General features: G+C 38.5%; 1 protein-coding gene across 1 annotated transcript; it reads right to left on the reverse strand.

Moving 5' to 3' along the window:
* Positions 1-4,328: 4,328 nt before the first annotated feature.
* On the reverse strand, positions 4,329-15,796 carry LOC140232840 (uncharacterized). The gene is made up of 7 exons (XM_072312958.1): positions 15,642-15,796; positions 14,524-14,558; positions 13,416-13,911; positions 12,808-13,040; positions 9,755-9,895; positions 7,213-7,365; positions 4,329-5,693 (listed from the first exon to the last, which is right to left on the reverse strand). The coding sequence occupies exons 1-7, from the start codon at positions 15,715-15,717 to the stop codon at positions 4,329-4,331; spliced, it is 2,499 nt and encodes an 832-aa protein (XP_072169059.1). The 5' UTR covers positions 15,718-15,796.
* Positions 15,797-17,874: the final 2,078 nt, after the last annotated feature.

Genomic DNA, 17,874 nt, shown 5'->3' on the forward strand with positions numbered 1-17,874 from the left:
TAATGTTTGCAAAACTAAGAAGCATGTAATTCATTTTTTAATTCTCTAGTTGATAATGAAAAAAAAAAACACTTTTTCAAGATATTTTTGTGAGAGAACACAATGAACTTCTTAAGCAAAACTTGAAGGGGACTTCTGACATGCTTTACAAAAGTCCTAATTTCTCTGTGAACACTGAAGCAAATCGAATGGGGTTTTCTGCAGGATGTAGGTAATAAGTTACAGTTTCATACCCTGAAATTACATTTTGATTGATTTACAGGTACTACTTTAAAGGTTATCATTGCAAAAAGTCCAAATGTAATTTTTGTTGGGACATACAGTATAATTATGGTACAATGCATATGTTTTGGAACCAATCTATTGAGTTTCACACTTTCTCTCATTGCTGGCACTCATCTCATTAAAACAGTGAGTAAAGTTGATTGTGTCATTTCCGGTCTAAAATATAATGTATTCAGTACAAACTGTATTATTTCATCGCATGTGAAGGATTGATGTTTGAAGGTAACACTTTGCAAACCAGTACTACCAATAAACTGCAGGTCATGCAAAGAATTCACAGATTTTCTTAGAGATTTATTGAGCATTTTTATATATCCCAATTCACAACTGATATGGCCATCCCGCAAATGACTGGACAGTACAGCAGATGACTTTAAGGTTTGTTTTGTATCTGTTAACCCATTAAGGACAGACTGATTTTGCTACAACACATTTCCCATAGATACTTGCCTGAGAATACTCAGTACTCATCCTCAACGGGTTAAAAGATGTATGAACACATAAATGAAAATGGTACACAAAGGAGCTACAATAACACTACTTTGCAATCAGTTGAATAAATTCAAGTTCTTAAGCACACATTCCTCTGAAGGAAATGTATTTAACTGTAAACAAGAGCAAAACAAAGAAGAAAAGACAAGGTATTCAAAATGCATTTGATGCTAGCCTAAAGACGACATTTGAAAAACACAGAGTACCATTTTGTGTTGAAAGGTAAAATGCATTTTGGCATGAAATACAAATTCCATACTGTGCAGTGTGGTACTTATATAAATTCAGTAGCATTTTTAACATAATGTGCTCATGGAAGTTTGAAATTAATTGTACCCTAAGGCTCTTCTCACACAGGTCTACCTCAAAATATAAAGTGTCTTATGCAGAATGCAGAATGACCGAAACAACCATATACCATGTGTTTATTTAAAAAACAAAAACACATGATTTAATAGATTTGAGTTGATTCTTTTCACATCCAACCTAAGGAAACACTGAATGCTGATAAGCAGGCAGGCCTGAAGTCTCCTTTGGACTACGTAATGATGATAAAGTGTCTAGCTCCTGTACAGGCACAACCACTGCAGCCACAGGACTCAAACCATGGACCTTATTGGATATCCATGGTCTTAGCCATTGAGCCACAAGAGAAAATCAACCTCAACATGCAAAACAGTACTCTTTTTAACATCTCCAATTTATGGAGCAAAGTTGCAGTAAACTCTTCAAAGATAAATAAAGTACTAATGTTTTCAAATTGTGCTAATACAGCTGTATTGTGATTTTCTTGAGTATATTATAAGGAAATACCACATCAGTATCAAATTGTGTTAAAATGCAATGAAGTAATTCAGTCATCATAGAGATATTCATTATGTACAACTTTATATGCTATTTTGCATTTTGTTAAAACCATATATATACATGATTAAAAATATGTATTTCAAATACAGTATTTCTTTCTTGGTACAATCTAAACCATTAACTAAGCACATAAGCAACAAGTAATTCCATTTTGCACTAAATGCAGCTTCTAAAATTCATCTAAATTCAGCACTCATTCAGACACTTAACATTCAGGTATCTTAAATAACATGTCTTACATGCATTCAAACTTTACAAAGAACACACACAAGGCACATGATTGTAACAGAATGAGAATGCTACATTATCCTACATTCAGAAGAATATATTCCAATCAAAATACAGCTCAACACTTGTAGGATCATATACATTGATAAAAAAATCTAACAGCAGCTGTAATAAACTGCATGCAGTTTATACTACAGCTGTATCTATTTATAAGCAAAATGTAGAATCATTACATTTCGTGGAATTTCATTTTGTATACTGGTGAAAAATCTCCTTGCTTCATTCATAGGTGTTTTGTTTTTATCATTTACCCACCAGATTCTTATTATGCCTTGAACATTATTTGACAACAGACAAACATACACTATCAAAGCAATGAAAGACACCCGGAACGGAAAAAGGCCACAAATTTTCATTAGAAAGACACAAATGAAAAAACAAAAACAAAAACAAAAACAAAAACCTGTCTGCAAAAAATAAATAAATAAATAAACAAAATGTTTCAGTTTCTACACTGTTGTTTTTAAGGATCCCTTTGACAGTGTAGTGTGGCATCACAGAAGGTAAAATCTCCATATATTGCCTAAAAATCAGACTGGGAAATTAATGTACCCGGTATTCATGATGCATGCATTGAATGAATTTCTCTGTATTCATAATACAAGCGATAATCACACTCCCTGAAGAGTACAGAGCTATTAAGGGAAACACATTAAATTCATCTCTCAAACACTACAGCATCATAACAGACTCCTCAATGAAAGAGGGATTATCAGGGTAACTAATTCAGAAAAAAAAAATGTGTAACAATGAATACAGCTTTTCTGTAAAAACGCAAAAAATAAATAAATAGCTTTACTATCACAGCATTAAATACAGGATAATAGGAAGGACATTCTTTTTTTTTTTTTTGAGGGAAGGGGGAGGGGGCAATCCAATCAAAATTAAAAAGATGATAAAACATATAAAGTACTGGCAGCTGCATTGAAATATTCAGCTACAATACATACACATGGACAGGTACAGTGTAACATTGTTTTGAAGTTGGATATAGTCAGATACGCTGTACCTTTATATTGAGGTAACTTTGCAGGTCTTTTATCACTGGTATAACTAGATAACAGATATAACAACAAAAATCAAACAGTCCCAAGCAGCTTGTTAACACAAGGTTCCATTGAATTGTATAACTTCAGGGGCCGTATTCTGAGGGCTTATTAAGTGTCTGATTAGCACTTAATTACCGAACTGGTATTCTGAGATCTTAATTAAGTAGGGGGTCTATAACTACCATGACAACAAGCATTTTGGTGGGAAAGTCTTACGCGCTTGCACGTATTGACACGCCTGCACTTCTAAGAGGACTTAATCACAGAGTTAATTACAAATTGGTATTCTGAGCGTGTGATTAAGTATGAAAGTTAATGGAAAACTTAATGATACCAAAGAGTGTCATTAACTACTCCGATATCACGCATTACAGCATTTTTTCTCGGCCAAAACGATGCTTAACGTCTTCCGTAACCGAGGAGCGATTGAGTCTTGTTGTCATGGTATCCACAGAATTCAGAGAAAAAAAGAAATAAAGGCGATCTTCGATGAATTTTGTCATTTTATGTGAGCTCTTCGCGTGTGTAGGTGAAGGGTTGTAATCAAAGACTGGAGTGTGCGCACCGAGCTCTTGCGTTGTAATTACAGGGGGTGTGTGGAGGAGCGCGCATGAGGGCATATTTGCGCGCGTGATCATCATTTTGGCTTCTAACAACACATCTGACTGGATGGAATAACAATTAGACGAGAGGAACCTAAGATAATTATAGGGGACTTTATCATACCTTAATTACGTCCTCAGAATATTGATTTTGCCCATGATTAAGGGCCTATTAACTTCTCGACTTAATCATGAAGTTAATTACGGCCTCAGAATACCACCCCTGGAATGTTAAATTGCATTATTCTTTCTTTCTTTTCAAGTGGTAAGACCGTAAGTATTCCTATGTATTATCCCCCCCAAAAAAAAAAAAAAAAAGTGGGGGGCAAAATGACTTTGTTTTGATGAAAAATTTCCTATAACCACCTTTGTTGTAAGCAAATTTTGCACCACGGACTTTAATGATGACAATTTTGGGGCCTGAAGTTTTACTTCATTATATAAATGAAATTTTGGTATAACAATGTTTGTTGTAATGGGAGTGTACTGTAGTACTTTTGGAGGCACCGAGGCCCATGTTCAGATGGCACTATGGGCAAAAGGTATGTGGGTTTCGTTAGCCAGTAACTGCTCTGTTGTAGAAATGAAATCCCTGTGACTATTGTTATGGATTTAGTTATCATCTTTCGACAGAAATGGGGACAACGGAAATTTTTTAGCAAAAATATGTCCCATTAAATGTGTGGTGGTTTTGATTACCCGTTAAAAATAACAGATAAAAAGTTTGTTACAGTGAATTCCAATTTTACTGTCCATCTGGAGTTGTGTTCTCACTTCTATCCAAGCCATGACTTGCCAGCACATCTCTAGCAGGGGCCTGATTACTGGCACCACAGCCCATGCCATCCTTGGAGGTATTTCTGAGAAGCTTGGTACTGCCTCTGGCTTGGGTAGCAGGGTTAGACACAAGAGCTGTACCACAGGTAACTTTGCCATCTCTTGTCTCTTGAGTATTTGGTCCTGGGGTGGTCCGGATATTGAATGAAGCAGGCAGTTGCTCAATGGAAGATAATGGTGTTGGGAAAACATCATCACAAAATGGCAAACCGCCAGACAGCTGGCTGAAAAAGGCACGAGTCAGAGGTTCAACAGCAACCAGCTCTCCGGGTTTGTCAGATTTTGGTGAAGGGGACTCGTCACATTCCATAGCTTCCACAGAGGCCTCACTACTGTGTTTCCTCTTCCCTGCTCTAATCTCCTCTTCCTTCACAAGTTCAACACAGTCATCTCGGCCTATTTCATCCAATGCCTCTCTCAACTCTGCTAAGCTTTTGAACTTCTGCTTTTCTGCTGCAAGAGTAAGGAATGCAAATCCCTGATTGGATATGTCTTTTCTCTCAATATCTCGTGAATAGTCTTCCAGGTCCCAATGTCTGGCTAGGTCAATCCAACTGGCAGCAACAGATGTCCTGCTATCTAGATGAGAGCCCAGCTGTTTCTGCAGTGACATTGGAATAATGCTGGGATTGGCTTGGAATGTCAGGCCTTTACGTTCACCCTGAACTGTCACATTACCAATGAAGAACTGAGTTACAGCAAAAGCTTGTTTGTTCAAAGAGACAGCAGTGTTTTTTCTTTCTGTATTTCCCAAGTCATCACTAATTGATAGCTGTGTATTGCAATGAGCTCTGTGTTGGTCATTTTCATTACCAACACTTGATATATCTGGCTCTAAGGGTTGCAAGGTTAGATTCAAGCTGTTGGTAGGTCTGGCAATTTGGTTATCACCAACAAATTTACTCTGGATTGGAGTACTTGTGTCATATGTGGAACCAGCTCTACAGATCCGAGGCAACACGCTTTGGTTGCGTTTGTCACTGGTATCACATCGTTGGTTGGGAAGGCCTGTCATGGTCAAAGAATTAAGAGGTGCAATTTCTGCTTCTGTACCAGATGCACATCCAGCCACTTGATCACACTTAGCCGGGGTTCTGCAATCTGAAAATGACCAAGAGAGAAGGTCTTCAGGCACATAGGGCGGTGGTGGCACAGTAGGTAGCATCACCTGGCTGACGAGGTCTCCACTGAGAGACTTGGAATCTGGGCAAGGATGGTGTTGGTTTTCCGACAGAGATTCTATTTCTTTCAAGCATGCTTTCTGTAAATCGATCTGAAAGAGAATGACAACAGGAGAAACACACATAGAAAACATACTGCACAATCTCATTGAAACTATTCTGCCCTACTTTGGCAAAAGGAAGCAAGTGACAAAAGTGACATTTCTCGTAAAAGAGCAAAATGTGTCTGTCATTTACACTGACGTCAATGGACTATCATGATGTCTTATCTAACATATCTCTTAGAAGGATGAGTGTTTCTGCATGAAATTTGGCCTGGAAGAAGAGCTCATTATGTGAATTATGAAAACATCAATAAATCAAATTCGGAGGGTATGTCACTTGCTTCCTTTTGCCAAAGTAGGGCAGTATTACTCTCACTATTGCACATCTTCCAATAAATGGTATATAAGCCCTGTATGTTATCTCTTTTTTTGTTGAACAGGCTGTAACTTGGGGTAAACACTCATGTCATAACAGCCAAACAGATGATAGCATAGAGAGAGAGAAACATTAGAAACAAATAGCGCCTTATTATTTCTACTCAGTGCTTCCTCTTGTTTCCAAACTCTTTTTAAAACCTATAAAATCTTAATCTTACCATCTGTAGTCAACTAATCAATGATTAATTAAAAAAATAATTAATTGATAAAATTAATGATGAGATAGTAACATACACTCATCAAAGAATAGTGACATTTCCAAGGGAATTCTCTGCAGGCATTTTATGTTGCATAAGATAGTATTGATATGTTTGACAGGGCTTGAACAGGACTCTCTGCTGTTTTCCTGCAAGTCCTCAAAGTCTAGTTTTGAAGCAAGTGACCTAACAATTACAGCCCTGTGATTTGATATCTGCCTGAAAGGTGCATATTTTCTACTTCTCTTTGTGATGCTTGATTCAAATGGGACTGATAACTCTGTAATCAAGACAACCAATAAATCTTGCATACGTTGACATTGCGTAAGCAGCAAATCACTAAAGTCTATACAAAAAAAAGTCATTAATCTTGGCAATGCTTTATTTCTTATCAATTCTTTGAGTAAGTAAATATTGACAAGTCAACAAACTGTTACATATATAAACAGTCAAACCTGTATATAGCAGCCATCCAAGGGAAACAACAAAAATGGCCATCATAGACAGGTCGGTGGCCATTTTGAATGTCAACACTTGCATTGTTTAATAACATAAATACATCATGTCATTCTTAAAAACAAACAAACAAACAAACAAACCAGCAAATAAGTTTGTATGTGCTGCTATTATGGGGATTTTTTGTACAATGTACCACAGCTTATCATATTTTTTTTCTACTTTTGTCCTTTTGATTTTTGAAATAACATTTTGGGCTTAAGGAACTGCACTGGTTCATACCGCTCTGCATGAATGGGGTTCACGAGTGAGTTCAAGAGGGAGCAAGACTCACGCCATAGATGTGTAGGTCTGATATGTATACTAATAACATATTTTAGTTGTTGTACCTTGTATATTTATATGATGCTCAATAGAAACATAATAACATTGTCAGTACTTACAGCCATACTGTACCTCTGAAGCACTGTAATTACCTGAATCTCCTTTGAAAAAGGCATGTGCATGACACTATCATTCCCCTCCTGATAAATCTGCATCTCACAGCGGAAGGATTTGCAATATGCAGTATTTTCCAGGTAGAGTTCCTTGACATGATGATCAAATGCCCACATTTCTCGGAATGGAATCTAGGAGGACCAACACAGAAGCAAAAAACGTGTTCATGAAATATGAAGTTTTGAGCCAAATCTTGAAAGTCATACCAATTTAATCATATACGAGTGTACTACAATATTCAGACCAAAGCTGTAAATTTTATTTAAATATTTTACACTTAATAGAAAAGTACACTTGAGGACAAATTGCACATTGCCGCCTGTGTGGTGGATCCTTGAAAAGTCTGGTCTCAGAGAAAAATATCTGGGTTCAAGTGCCGCAGAATATGTGAAAAATATGACATGTGCACTAATATTGCGGAGAAATGTACGTTCTATCGTTCATTCAGTCATAGATTGTTAGCTCACTTGTTAGATCACTTGCTTTGCTTTCATGTATTACGCGTTAAAAAAACGGTAAATATGATCTGATTTTGGCTTGCGAGAGGGGCAGGTGTTCTCTTTTGCAAAAGCTGACACATTTTGTTCCTCATTCTCAGCCACACAGCCTGTCTCTCGCCCATTAATGACTTCTTCCACTTTTACTTTTCTAAAACTACTTTATCGATTATCGATCACACTGTCCACCCCCTTTTCAGACCAGACCAATCAAATAACCTACCCCTAGTACACCTCTGTTACTCATGATTATCAACACTGACACAGGGATTTCATTAATCAGAAATGAATGTTCTTGAGCCCAAAGAAAAGATACTGTTCAAATGCAACAAATTTCAGGCTCAGAATTTTGATAAGAGAGAGAGGTCACATCCATTTCCTGTCTTCACTGATATCAATAACCTACTGTGAGTACACAACACTACATTTAATTTCAAGGTTCCTTGCGTGAGTGATAACTTTCAGTTTTGAACAGGAAATTCCTCCACACTTAGGAAGTTGAAACCACAATAGATTTCTCCCATAAATGATGTTCCCATAACATGTTCATAAATGGTAAGAAATATGAGGGGAAGTGATTACGTTTACACAGAAATGCATAAATCTATGATCAAAATATGATTGACACATTATTGCTTCAGTGTTACCATGCATTACACATCCCACAAAAGCATAATAAAGTTTTACAAGTTCTAATTTTATTCAAGGATTTTCTGAAACAGTAAGCCTTCTTGTATCCACATGTGAAGGCCAGAAATATGGGCAGAGTCTTTTTTTTTTTTTTTTGCTGAACTGTTTGTTTTTGTCCCCTAGGCTCTCTCAATGTGGTACATCAAATCTACATGAAAACTCTTTTAACCCGTTGAGGACGAGTCTCGAGTATACTCGGGCAAGGGTCTATGGGAAATGCGTGTTATAGCAAAATCAAACCGTCCTCAACGGGTTAAAAAACTCTTCTGTGCCAAAGTTTAATTGGTTCTCTGATACATGGTCGTAAATATTAACTGTGTTATGGGACAAAGTATCAGTTATTGCAGATCTATTAGAAATTAATTCTGGTGCTTTATAACCTGAGGATATTGAAGGACATGGAATATCATATGCGTCATTAGAAATTAAAATCAGACCAAGTTTATCTGTGTCTTCAAGTACGAAAAAAACAAACAAACAGAAGACAGACTGGCTGACAAAGTGTTCTGCTAAGCAATACATTTCACCTTCACGGCACTCCACATGAAGCAAACTATTTCCCAAATCTTGTGATTCTGGAGATTAATGCAGGCCATTTGATCAACACCCTCCTACTTGCAAGTAACTAGGTCCCATCCCAGAGACCCTCTTAAAGGGGCACCACTATCACTGTACAAACTACATGGTATGTTCCTTACACCTATCAATACTTCTAGCATAGTTTGGTGTCAAAGTCCAGTTCTTGGTTTACTAGAAAAGATAACATCTTAAACCAAATCATGAATATTTGCTGATTTGAGGCATCTTGGCCCTGCCCCATGGGTCCCCCTATAGGTCACTACCACCACTTGTACAAACCACACCCCCACCTCCACCCTTTTTATATGGTCAAAACAAGACACCTGTTTTCAAAAAGATGATAAAGAAAAGATAATCAAAATCAGGAAATATCCAGGCCCTGCCCCAGGGACCCAGTGGGACACCAACATTTGTACATCACAATGAACTATGATACCTACCTTTCTCTCCCCCTCCAGTTTAGTCACAAGCCAGCCACAAGTTTTCCAGAAGATGGATGAATGATCACAAAAACTACTGGAGCCATTTAGCTCAGCTGATATAAGAGATGAGCGAAACCAGGACTGCAGCCTTGCAGGCAAACCATATTTTCCTTTCGTTTCCTTTTTTTTTCAAGCTCACATTTTGCAAGGATCTGTTTCAGTTTGGTTCTACACTTTTACACATTAAACACTTCCACATACTGGTACTACATACATAGAATAAACTGGTGCTACTGGTAGCTTCATGTATACTGCAAAATTGCAATGCATACCTCGATGTCACATGTTTGTTTTGACCATCCTCGGTTGTGCCACTTTATCTTCACATTTAGGGTGCCACAGTTTCCCAGCAAGAGAAAGTTGCACTCTGCAAGTTGTTCCCCTCCAACTTCACTCTCCTTCTGCTTTACTTTCTGTGCAATGCAGTGTTTACCACATTAGAGTTGATTTGGTAATGAAAATAATAAGCAACATGTCAGAGAAACTCATTTCATAATCTGACAAATATATGTACATATATAAGAAAACATTTTGACTGAAGTGGTACATTACATTTACCTAACATGGCATCCAGCATATAACACAAAACCAAACAAAAACAAGAACCTGTCATTCCCATGACTACTGTATGACTATTAGTCCTCATTTGCTTTGATCATAGAAATGCTGACTTCCATGTTTGTTCTGTGTGTGTGTGTGTGTGTGTGTATGTGTGTGTGTGTATTTTTCATTATTTTGCTGGAACACACACCTCATGGACCGCCAAAGGGGGGGGGGGATGGGAGGGATGGGTTGGCTCACATTGTGGGCTAAAACAAACAGAAAAAAAACCTCTACATCCCCACTCAGTAGATCCCTTTTAAAATCAAGGGTTTCCTAAGCAAACTTACAACCCACATGATTTTCCAAGGGATCTACCCTCATATGGATGCACCACGCCATATCCCAGGTTACATTGTTGTGTAGCGCCACATTGTGCCGGCAAGATGTACAGCGGACAGTTTTGTGCACTGCCATCAAGGCGGGCAAATTTTATCTGTTGTCAGTAATGATCCCAATGCCAATTCAGCCATACTATGACTTCTTTGAAAAAAAAACAGTAATTACAAAGATAATAATAATAACGACACATTTTGATGATTATTTTGAAACATAATGAGATTGTTTAGTCCACAATCTTTTTCTGATGATTATTTATTTCATGTCTTCTGTGGACTGGTAGTTTATAGTGCAGTGTTGTCGTCTGTGTGTGACACTGAGATCACTGATGTAGTGTGTGATGAGCAGCACCGATGTTATGACGCTGCTTTATTGCTGAGCACAGTGCTGCAACAATCCTTCTTCTTCTCTTTTTCAATAAAGCACTGAAAATTACTTTCACTCATTATTTGATAACCCGGGGTACTGCGCTAAAAACATATCAAACGAAATGGTAGATTTCTATTTGATATCGCAGGGTACCAAAAACCACATCTTATGACTGTACATTGTATCTTGGACTTTCTTAGTCTGAACTGCTGTAAGGAAGAACATGTCTTTGAAACATCTTCAGCTGGGAAGCTGTCATTCCCATGACTACTGTATGACTATTAGTAGTCATTTGCTTTGATCATAGAAATGCTGAGAAGCAAAGTTACTAATATCATGTAATGTTGTTGAAATGATGACATTTCAAGAAAGAACATGTGAGGAGCTTAAAGGAAAATGACTGTTATGGTCACATCATCAAGACAGTGTTCATTATCATAACACCCTAAGAACATGTGGTCTGCTCATGCTCCGACAGATCAAACAACCACACATGATATTTCCGAGTCATAGTCTGAATGTCCTTAAATTCTATTAATTCTGCTCTTATGCCTTTATGTCCATCATTGAAACTGATTTTGTTTTGTAGTGAACTACACTCATCATGAGGAAAATTTATACCTAAAGTACTTTAAACACAAGAAAAATTTGGTGACATCAGTGTTCACACTTATAAAGTAGAATCAGGGAAAAATACTTAAAATAAGCTAGTTGATCTGGATGTTATGTTGTTAGAAGGGCAGAGGTATTGAGTAAAGGGAAACAAAGAGGTTTTGTGTCCTACAGTAGTATACAAATAGTGGATGGTCATGAGTGCGATGGTACAAGATTTCACACGAGGTGAAAGATAGAGGCGCTCTATTCAACGAGGCCAAGCTGAGTTCAATAGTGCGCCTCATCTTTCACCTCGTGTGAAGTCTTGTTCCATTGCACTAGTAAAGACCATACACTATTTGTTTTATACAACACCTCGAACGCCAACAGATGTGGTCCACACAGATTCTTGAATTTAGCACAGAAATGGCAACCATTTTCTATGAAAGACAAATGAGTAGCCGCACAGTCACCATCATGTACGTATGTACGCGAAACGACGTTGTTTACAACAAGGCAAGTGCCAAAATGTGTCTCGGCCATTCGCAGAGAAGAAATTGTTTTTCTAAATCCCGGAAGTTCATTGACCCCGCCTATGACCTTTGACCTTGTGGTGACCTTCAACTCCCCAAGGGACATTTACAAGCCAAGTTTGGTCACAAACAGACATAGGGATCAAAAGTTATGAGCCATAATCGAAATGTGCCGTAAAAACTTAACATTGGGCCCTAAAAGTTTGTTAAACACCGGTCTGTGACCTTTGACCTTGTGGTGACCTTCAACTCCCCAAGGGATATCTACCATCCAAGTTTGGTCACCAACGGACATATACATCAAAAGTTATGAGCCGTAATTGAAACATGCCGTAAAAACTTGACATTGGGCCCTAAAGTTCATTGACCCCTGCCTGAGACCTTTGGCCTTGAAGTGACCTTCATGTTTGGTAAAATGTGTAACTTTGTATAACCACTCTTCCCTCCAAGTTTGATTGAAATTAAAGTCCTCAGTAGAGAGATAATCAAGTTTTTGAAGCGTTACGGACGGACGACGGATGCCGCAGGCGATCCCTTAGCCTCCCCATAACTCCGGTGGGCTCGACAAAAATGAGTGACAAAAGTATGTGCTTGTAATTGTTGAGTGCGCGCGGCATATGTTTGTTTATTGTAACATCAGAGTCATGCAATGGAACAAAATCTTGGGGGTCAATCGTAGGTTTAAAACGGGAGTCAACGGAAATGGGTGACATCAGCCATGCGCTATCCATTTTTGCTCAAACAAAATTGCATGGCTGACAGCCAGAGCGTGCAATGGAACTTTTCACTAAATTTCACGTGATGGGCAATCGACAAATCGGATGGCTACATTCTAAATAGGTGTTGTATAATGTGTCATGGATAACATGATGCTCACAGATGTCTCTTACCTCTTCTGTTGCTTCAACTGCATCGATGATGTGGACTCGGATCTTCAGATCCTGCCCATAGTTTGCTGCACTTGAATATGGAATGATGCAGATCTTTTTGGCATCAACCTTTGTGCCATCAGGCAGCTGCACAGTCACAAAGCAGAAATTGCTGATTTTGATGTCTATGGTTCTCTCCTTCAAGGTGAAGTTTGTGGGATGAATTTCACTTTCTTCCCACCTTGGCTGTTCTCCTGCATGTTTAGAATGCATCAAACATGATCTTACTGATTACATCATATAATTGGTGTATCGTAATAGTGCCGCAAGTGCAAGCTACCAGTAATCAAATGGGCATATAAAATGTTGAACAATGACCTAACAATAAACGTGGAGAAGTCCTAATCTGTTCCTGTTTATCAATATGCACATGAAAAATAATAGTGGCATAATGGTAGACAAATTCTCCACTTCTCAGATTTGATATCTAATCACACCATGCCTCGAATAACTCAATGACACATCCATTTTGTAGTCAATTCAAGATTTCATTCTTCCCGTACAGGTTTCTCAAGCTACCCATACTACCGGTACCATTTACCAGCACACTCCACAGCATCACATCTTACCTTCCTTGTGGTGGCTACTGAGGAGAACTGGCTGGATCATCTTTTTCTGGTCTGGGCTAACCACAAGGCAGTGTGGCACGGTCAACAGCACAGGTTTCTGAAAGACTACACCTGATGGCTCACAGCTCACTATGGCTGTCATTTGATAGCCTGTTGGTGGCGTGGGTCTGAATCTGGCATCCCACACCAACCCAAAGTCAACTGTTGTGGGACTAGAGACAGCTCCTTCTGGAAATGTAAGAACATTGCCATAGATTTCCAATGAGCCTCCTTCAGGGCCAATAAGGGCCCTCTTGGCTGGGCCAGTGGGGGTTAACTGCACCGGAACTTCAGGTGTGAAATGTGACAGCACTTTCTCGTAAACAGGTGACTGAGAAATGCTAGCTGCACAACTTGTCTCCTCACAGATGCTTGATGCTGAATGAGTGCTACCAGGTATTCCCTTTGGTACCAGCTCTTTGTAGCTCTGTGTTAAACTTGGGGCAGGGCAATCAGTCTAAGATGTAAATTGAACAAAAACACAAGCAAAACAGAGGATAAACATAAACTTCAGATGACCAGCATCAGTCTAACAAGCAAAATAGGTGAATGATCCCTATGTGACTTTTCTTGGATTAGGATCTAAAACACCATGTCAATAGAAGCTACACAGTGTATGGGAACAAGAAGACACATTTTTCTATAGTCACAAGATTTTTCAACACTTTTCAATTCTGGACCAAAGACTTCATTCCCTTGACCTTCACATGGAATATATCAGCCATTGAGCACAAATTTCCATTACTATGCTTAAGACTTCCCCTCAAATTCATGAATTCATCTCTGTCACACTGTTTAACCCGTTGAGGACAAGTCCCGAGTATACTTGGGCAAGCGTCTATATGGGAAATGCATGTTGTACCTAAATCAAACCATCCTCAACGGGTTAAAGTTTTCATCAAACATTTAAGACTATGGTTTTAAAGTTCACATGATTTTCAAAAACAGATAATGAATAGAGAAAGAGAATGTAGAAACAGCTACTGAGATGGCTATTAAATGGTAATTTTTTTTGTTCACCCTAAACCGTACCTAGATGAGTCCTCCCCTACTTAAGTATGCATCTCACCTGATCTTCAAACCGGGACCTTTCAGCCTGTCTTGCTGCAGAGGGAAAACACAAAGAGAAAGATGGGATTACTGTGGCAGCACAATCTCTTGATGCACCATGGCATGAGTGCATTTAATAGCTTATTAGCAGTCAGTAGTGGTGACTGTAGCAGTGATGAAACATGGCTCTACAGTAGTGCTTGCCTAAGTTCTCTTGTCAGGCAGGTAAAATAAAAAAAAATGTAGGGCAAGAAAAATTTTGTTTGTAAAATGAGGGGGAAAGCAAGAGAAATGTCACTATGGTGGCAGATATGAGTCTGCTATCTTGCATCATTCTCTCAAGAGGACTTTATTCAGGGGTGAATCCAGGAATTCCATAAAGGGGGGGGGGGGGCACAAACAACATTTCTGGTGCTACTTCTGAGTTTCATTTCATTTTTTTCTTTTTATTTCTTTTGTTTAGAAAAACAAATAAAGGGGGCGCCCGGTGCGCCCCAATCTAAATCCGCCACTGTTATTTATACATCTGAATTTAAAGAGTGAGATGACAGTTTCAACATGGGTCATGAATAAAAAAAAAAAAAAAAAGTCTTACTCATAGTCATAGTGGGTAGAGCAAAATTGATGTGGAGATTTTGATGAAGGAAGGCATTTATAAAGTTGGTTTAACACTACAGGTCTAGATTTAAAATAATAAAGATAGTAAAGAGATAGAATTCAAACTGACACAGTACCGTCCGTAGGCAGGGAGGTGTGGCGAGAGCGATCACACCCCTCCCTGGTCTGCCCTGGTATAAACTTCAAGAGACGTCACAGATCAGTCAACATAAAAAGCAGACGTCTTATATATCCCAAAGGTCCCAAAGGTACACGGCTGTCTGTGTCCACCCAAGTTATCAGATAACTCCTTGGTATACTAATACTATAATCTAACCGCACGAACGTATTACAAAGTGCTTTCATACTAGCACCCCTGGCTGGGCCGGCTTACCAGTCGCTGTAGGTAGATACGGCTTTCCACGAGGGCAGCGCAACAACTACCATTACTTATTACTATGTTTGTCTCCCGACACCTTGAACTAGACTATAATTTATTTAGGTCGATACTAAACTAAGGGCAAAGGCTTTTCAACTTACCGGTTTTTGTTCTCGTTGAAATGGTTGAACGCTGAATCCCAGCGTGGTAGGCTGGTGGTCGATTCTGAAACTCCATCTCACCTCACTGACTGGCATACAAGACGATTTTCACACAATCAACGCCATGCATGATATAGTCATGCACGTCTCGCCAGCTTCTGTGTATTGACGACAGATTTTTGTCTACCCCGGCGCGGGGAGCTGTAACCAGTAAGTACGGGTTGGGGTCGCTGCTGCGGTTAATTTTTGTCCAGCTCAGAAGCTTAGGGCCTACAATGAACTTATTCCGCGTTCCTGCTCAGGAAGAGACAGAGCTTGTTCCACTTTTCAGTATTGTCAGAAGAATACGTATGGTTTTAATACTTGTTCGCCGCGTTTACAGGACAAAATATTCCCGGGAAAACGTGATGAGAGATGCTACCTGTAACTGGTACTCTCGAACCACCATCGAGGAATGCCAATTATCATCTCATCACTCCCTAGGCCCTGCCCACATTCATGCTATCTAGCTATCTGGATGCGTGTTGCTGGCCTGCTAGCTAGCTGCTGCTAAAGAGGTTCTATTACAAACCCTAAAGACTCTTTGGCTGCTGCTTGGTACGGTGTGTAGCATGATGGATGGACGCGCGATTGATTGGGGGAATCACCAATATGGCAAATGACCAATCAGAGAGCTTTGTTGTGACGTAATAGTACTGTAGATAGTTCCTCGCAAGTACATGTATAGTAGTGGAGTCGCATGGATGAACACCTTCCGTGTTGGACAATACAAAAACATTTGTGAAATATAGTACATGTAAATTGTTGATTATTTGTGAATATATTGTGGAATTATTGTAGTTTGTGTGTGTGTGTGTGTGTGTGTGTGTGTGTGTGTGTGTGTGTGTGTGTGTGTGTGTGTGTGTGACAGAAAAAAGAGTATCAAATGTCCCTTCAAATTTGTGGGCAAGTCAGCATTCTATGTCATATTCATTCATTCGTTCATTCATTCATTCATTTATTCATTTATTCACCCATTCATTTGGCAAAATAAAAAACAACATACAAGTGACAACAGGAAAGCAAATATAACAAGGCCAGGACTCCTAAGAAACAATAATGTGCTTGTAGCTGGAGCCCTTAAACAACAACAACAACAACAAAAAGGTAAAGCACATTTCAACCATCATTAAAATTTTGTTGTGACATGGACCAAAGCATACACAAAATCGGTCCAACTTGAAATAACGAATACATGTGCATAATTCATCAGTTGACAGAAACAAAAATACATGTAGGCCTACATGTAGGCCTATACCTAAATTTGTCGGCACACACACTCACTCAATCACACATCTATCCTAAATGCACACAGAATAAGATATGGGAGAAAGAAAGGCAAAGGCAGAAAGAAAGTCTAGTCAGTCACGGATACCACCACACTCTATTTGTATAGAACTTTAAATCTGGAAAGCGTGTTTCTTGACTCCAGAGAAACGAATACATTGCAATCTTAGATTTTAATTATGTCAAAGGTCGTTGCGAAAATTATAGCGTTCCCGGGCGGAATATATACGAGTGGAATGACGAATTCATCTGAAACATATACTGTAGTCGAATACTTCAGGCAGCATCTTTTGATTGTATGTAAACATAAACAACAAAACATTACGAGTGACAAGATAGAAATTGAAAATGCCTAAAACTGCATAAAGAGTGGTGAAATTGAACAAATAATGACTATTGCTTATCATAATCCTTGGTCTCGAAGCACAATCTGTTAATATAGGCCAATATACTCTGTATGTGTTCCCCCATATTTCATTGCAGTGCTTATGAAGTAAAATTGTTGCATTATAGATATTTACCAAACTACTGGAAGGCAATGTACTTCTTGATTTGAATAAAACACCTTCATTTCTTGACAACATTGTAACATGATACTTCCAAGCAAGGGATTCATGAATAGGAACCCCTAGAAAAGATATCGACTCAGCTCTATCAATGGAGATATTACCAACCATAACATTTGGATACGAGAAAACAATATCATCTACCTCTTCGCTGGAATATCATATGTTTTGTTTTTCTAAAGTTTAAAAACAATTTATTACTCTTATACCATTTACTCAATATTTCAAGTTCATTTTTTATTGTGGAGATTAATAAGGATATAACTTTATGAGAAAAAAACACAACAGTATCGTCGGAAAATGATAAAAGATTTCAAAATTTGATTTGATTTTGATTTTAT

This window comes from Diadema setosum, chromosome 1, assembly GCF_964275005.1.
Source record: "Diadema setosum chromosome 1, eeDiaSeto1, whole genome shotgun sequence".
NCBI lineage: Eukaryota > Metazoa > Echinodermata > Echinoidea > Diadematoida > Diadematidae > Diadema > Diadema setosum.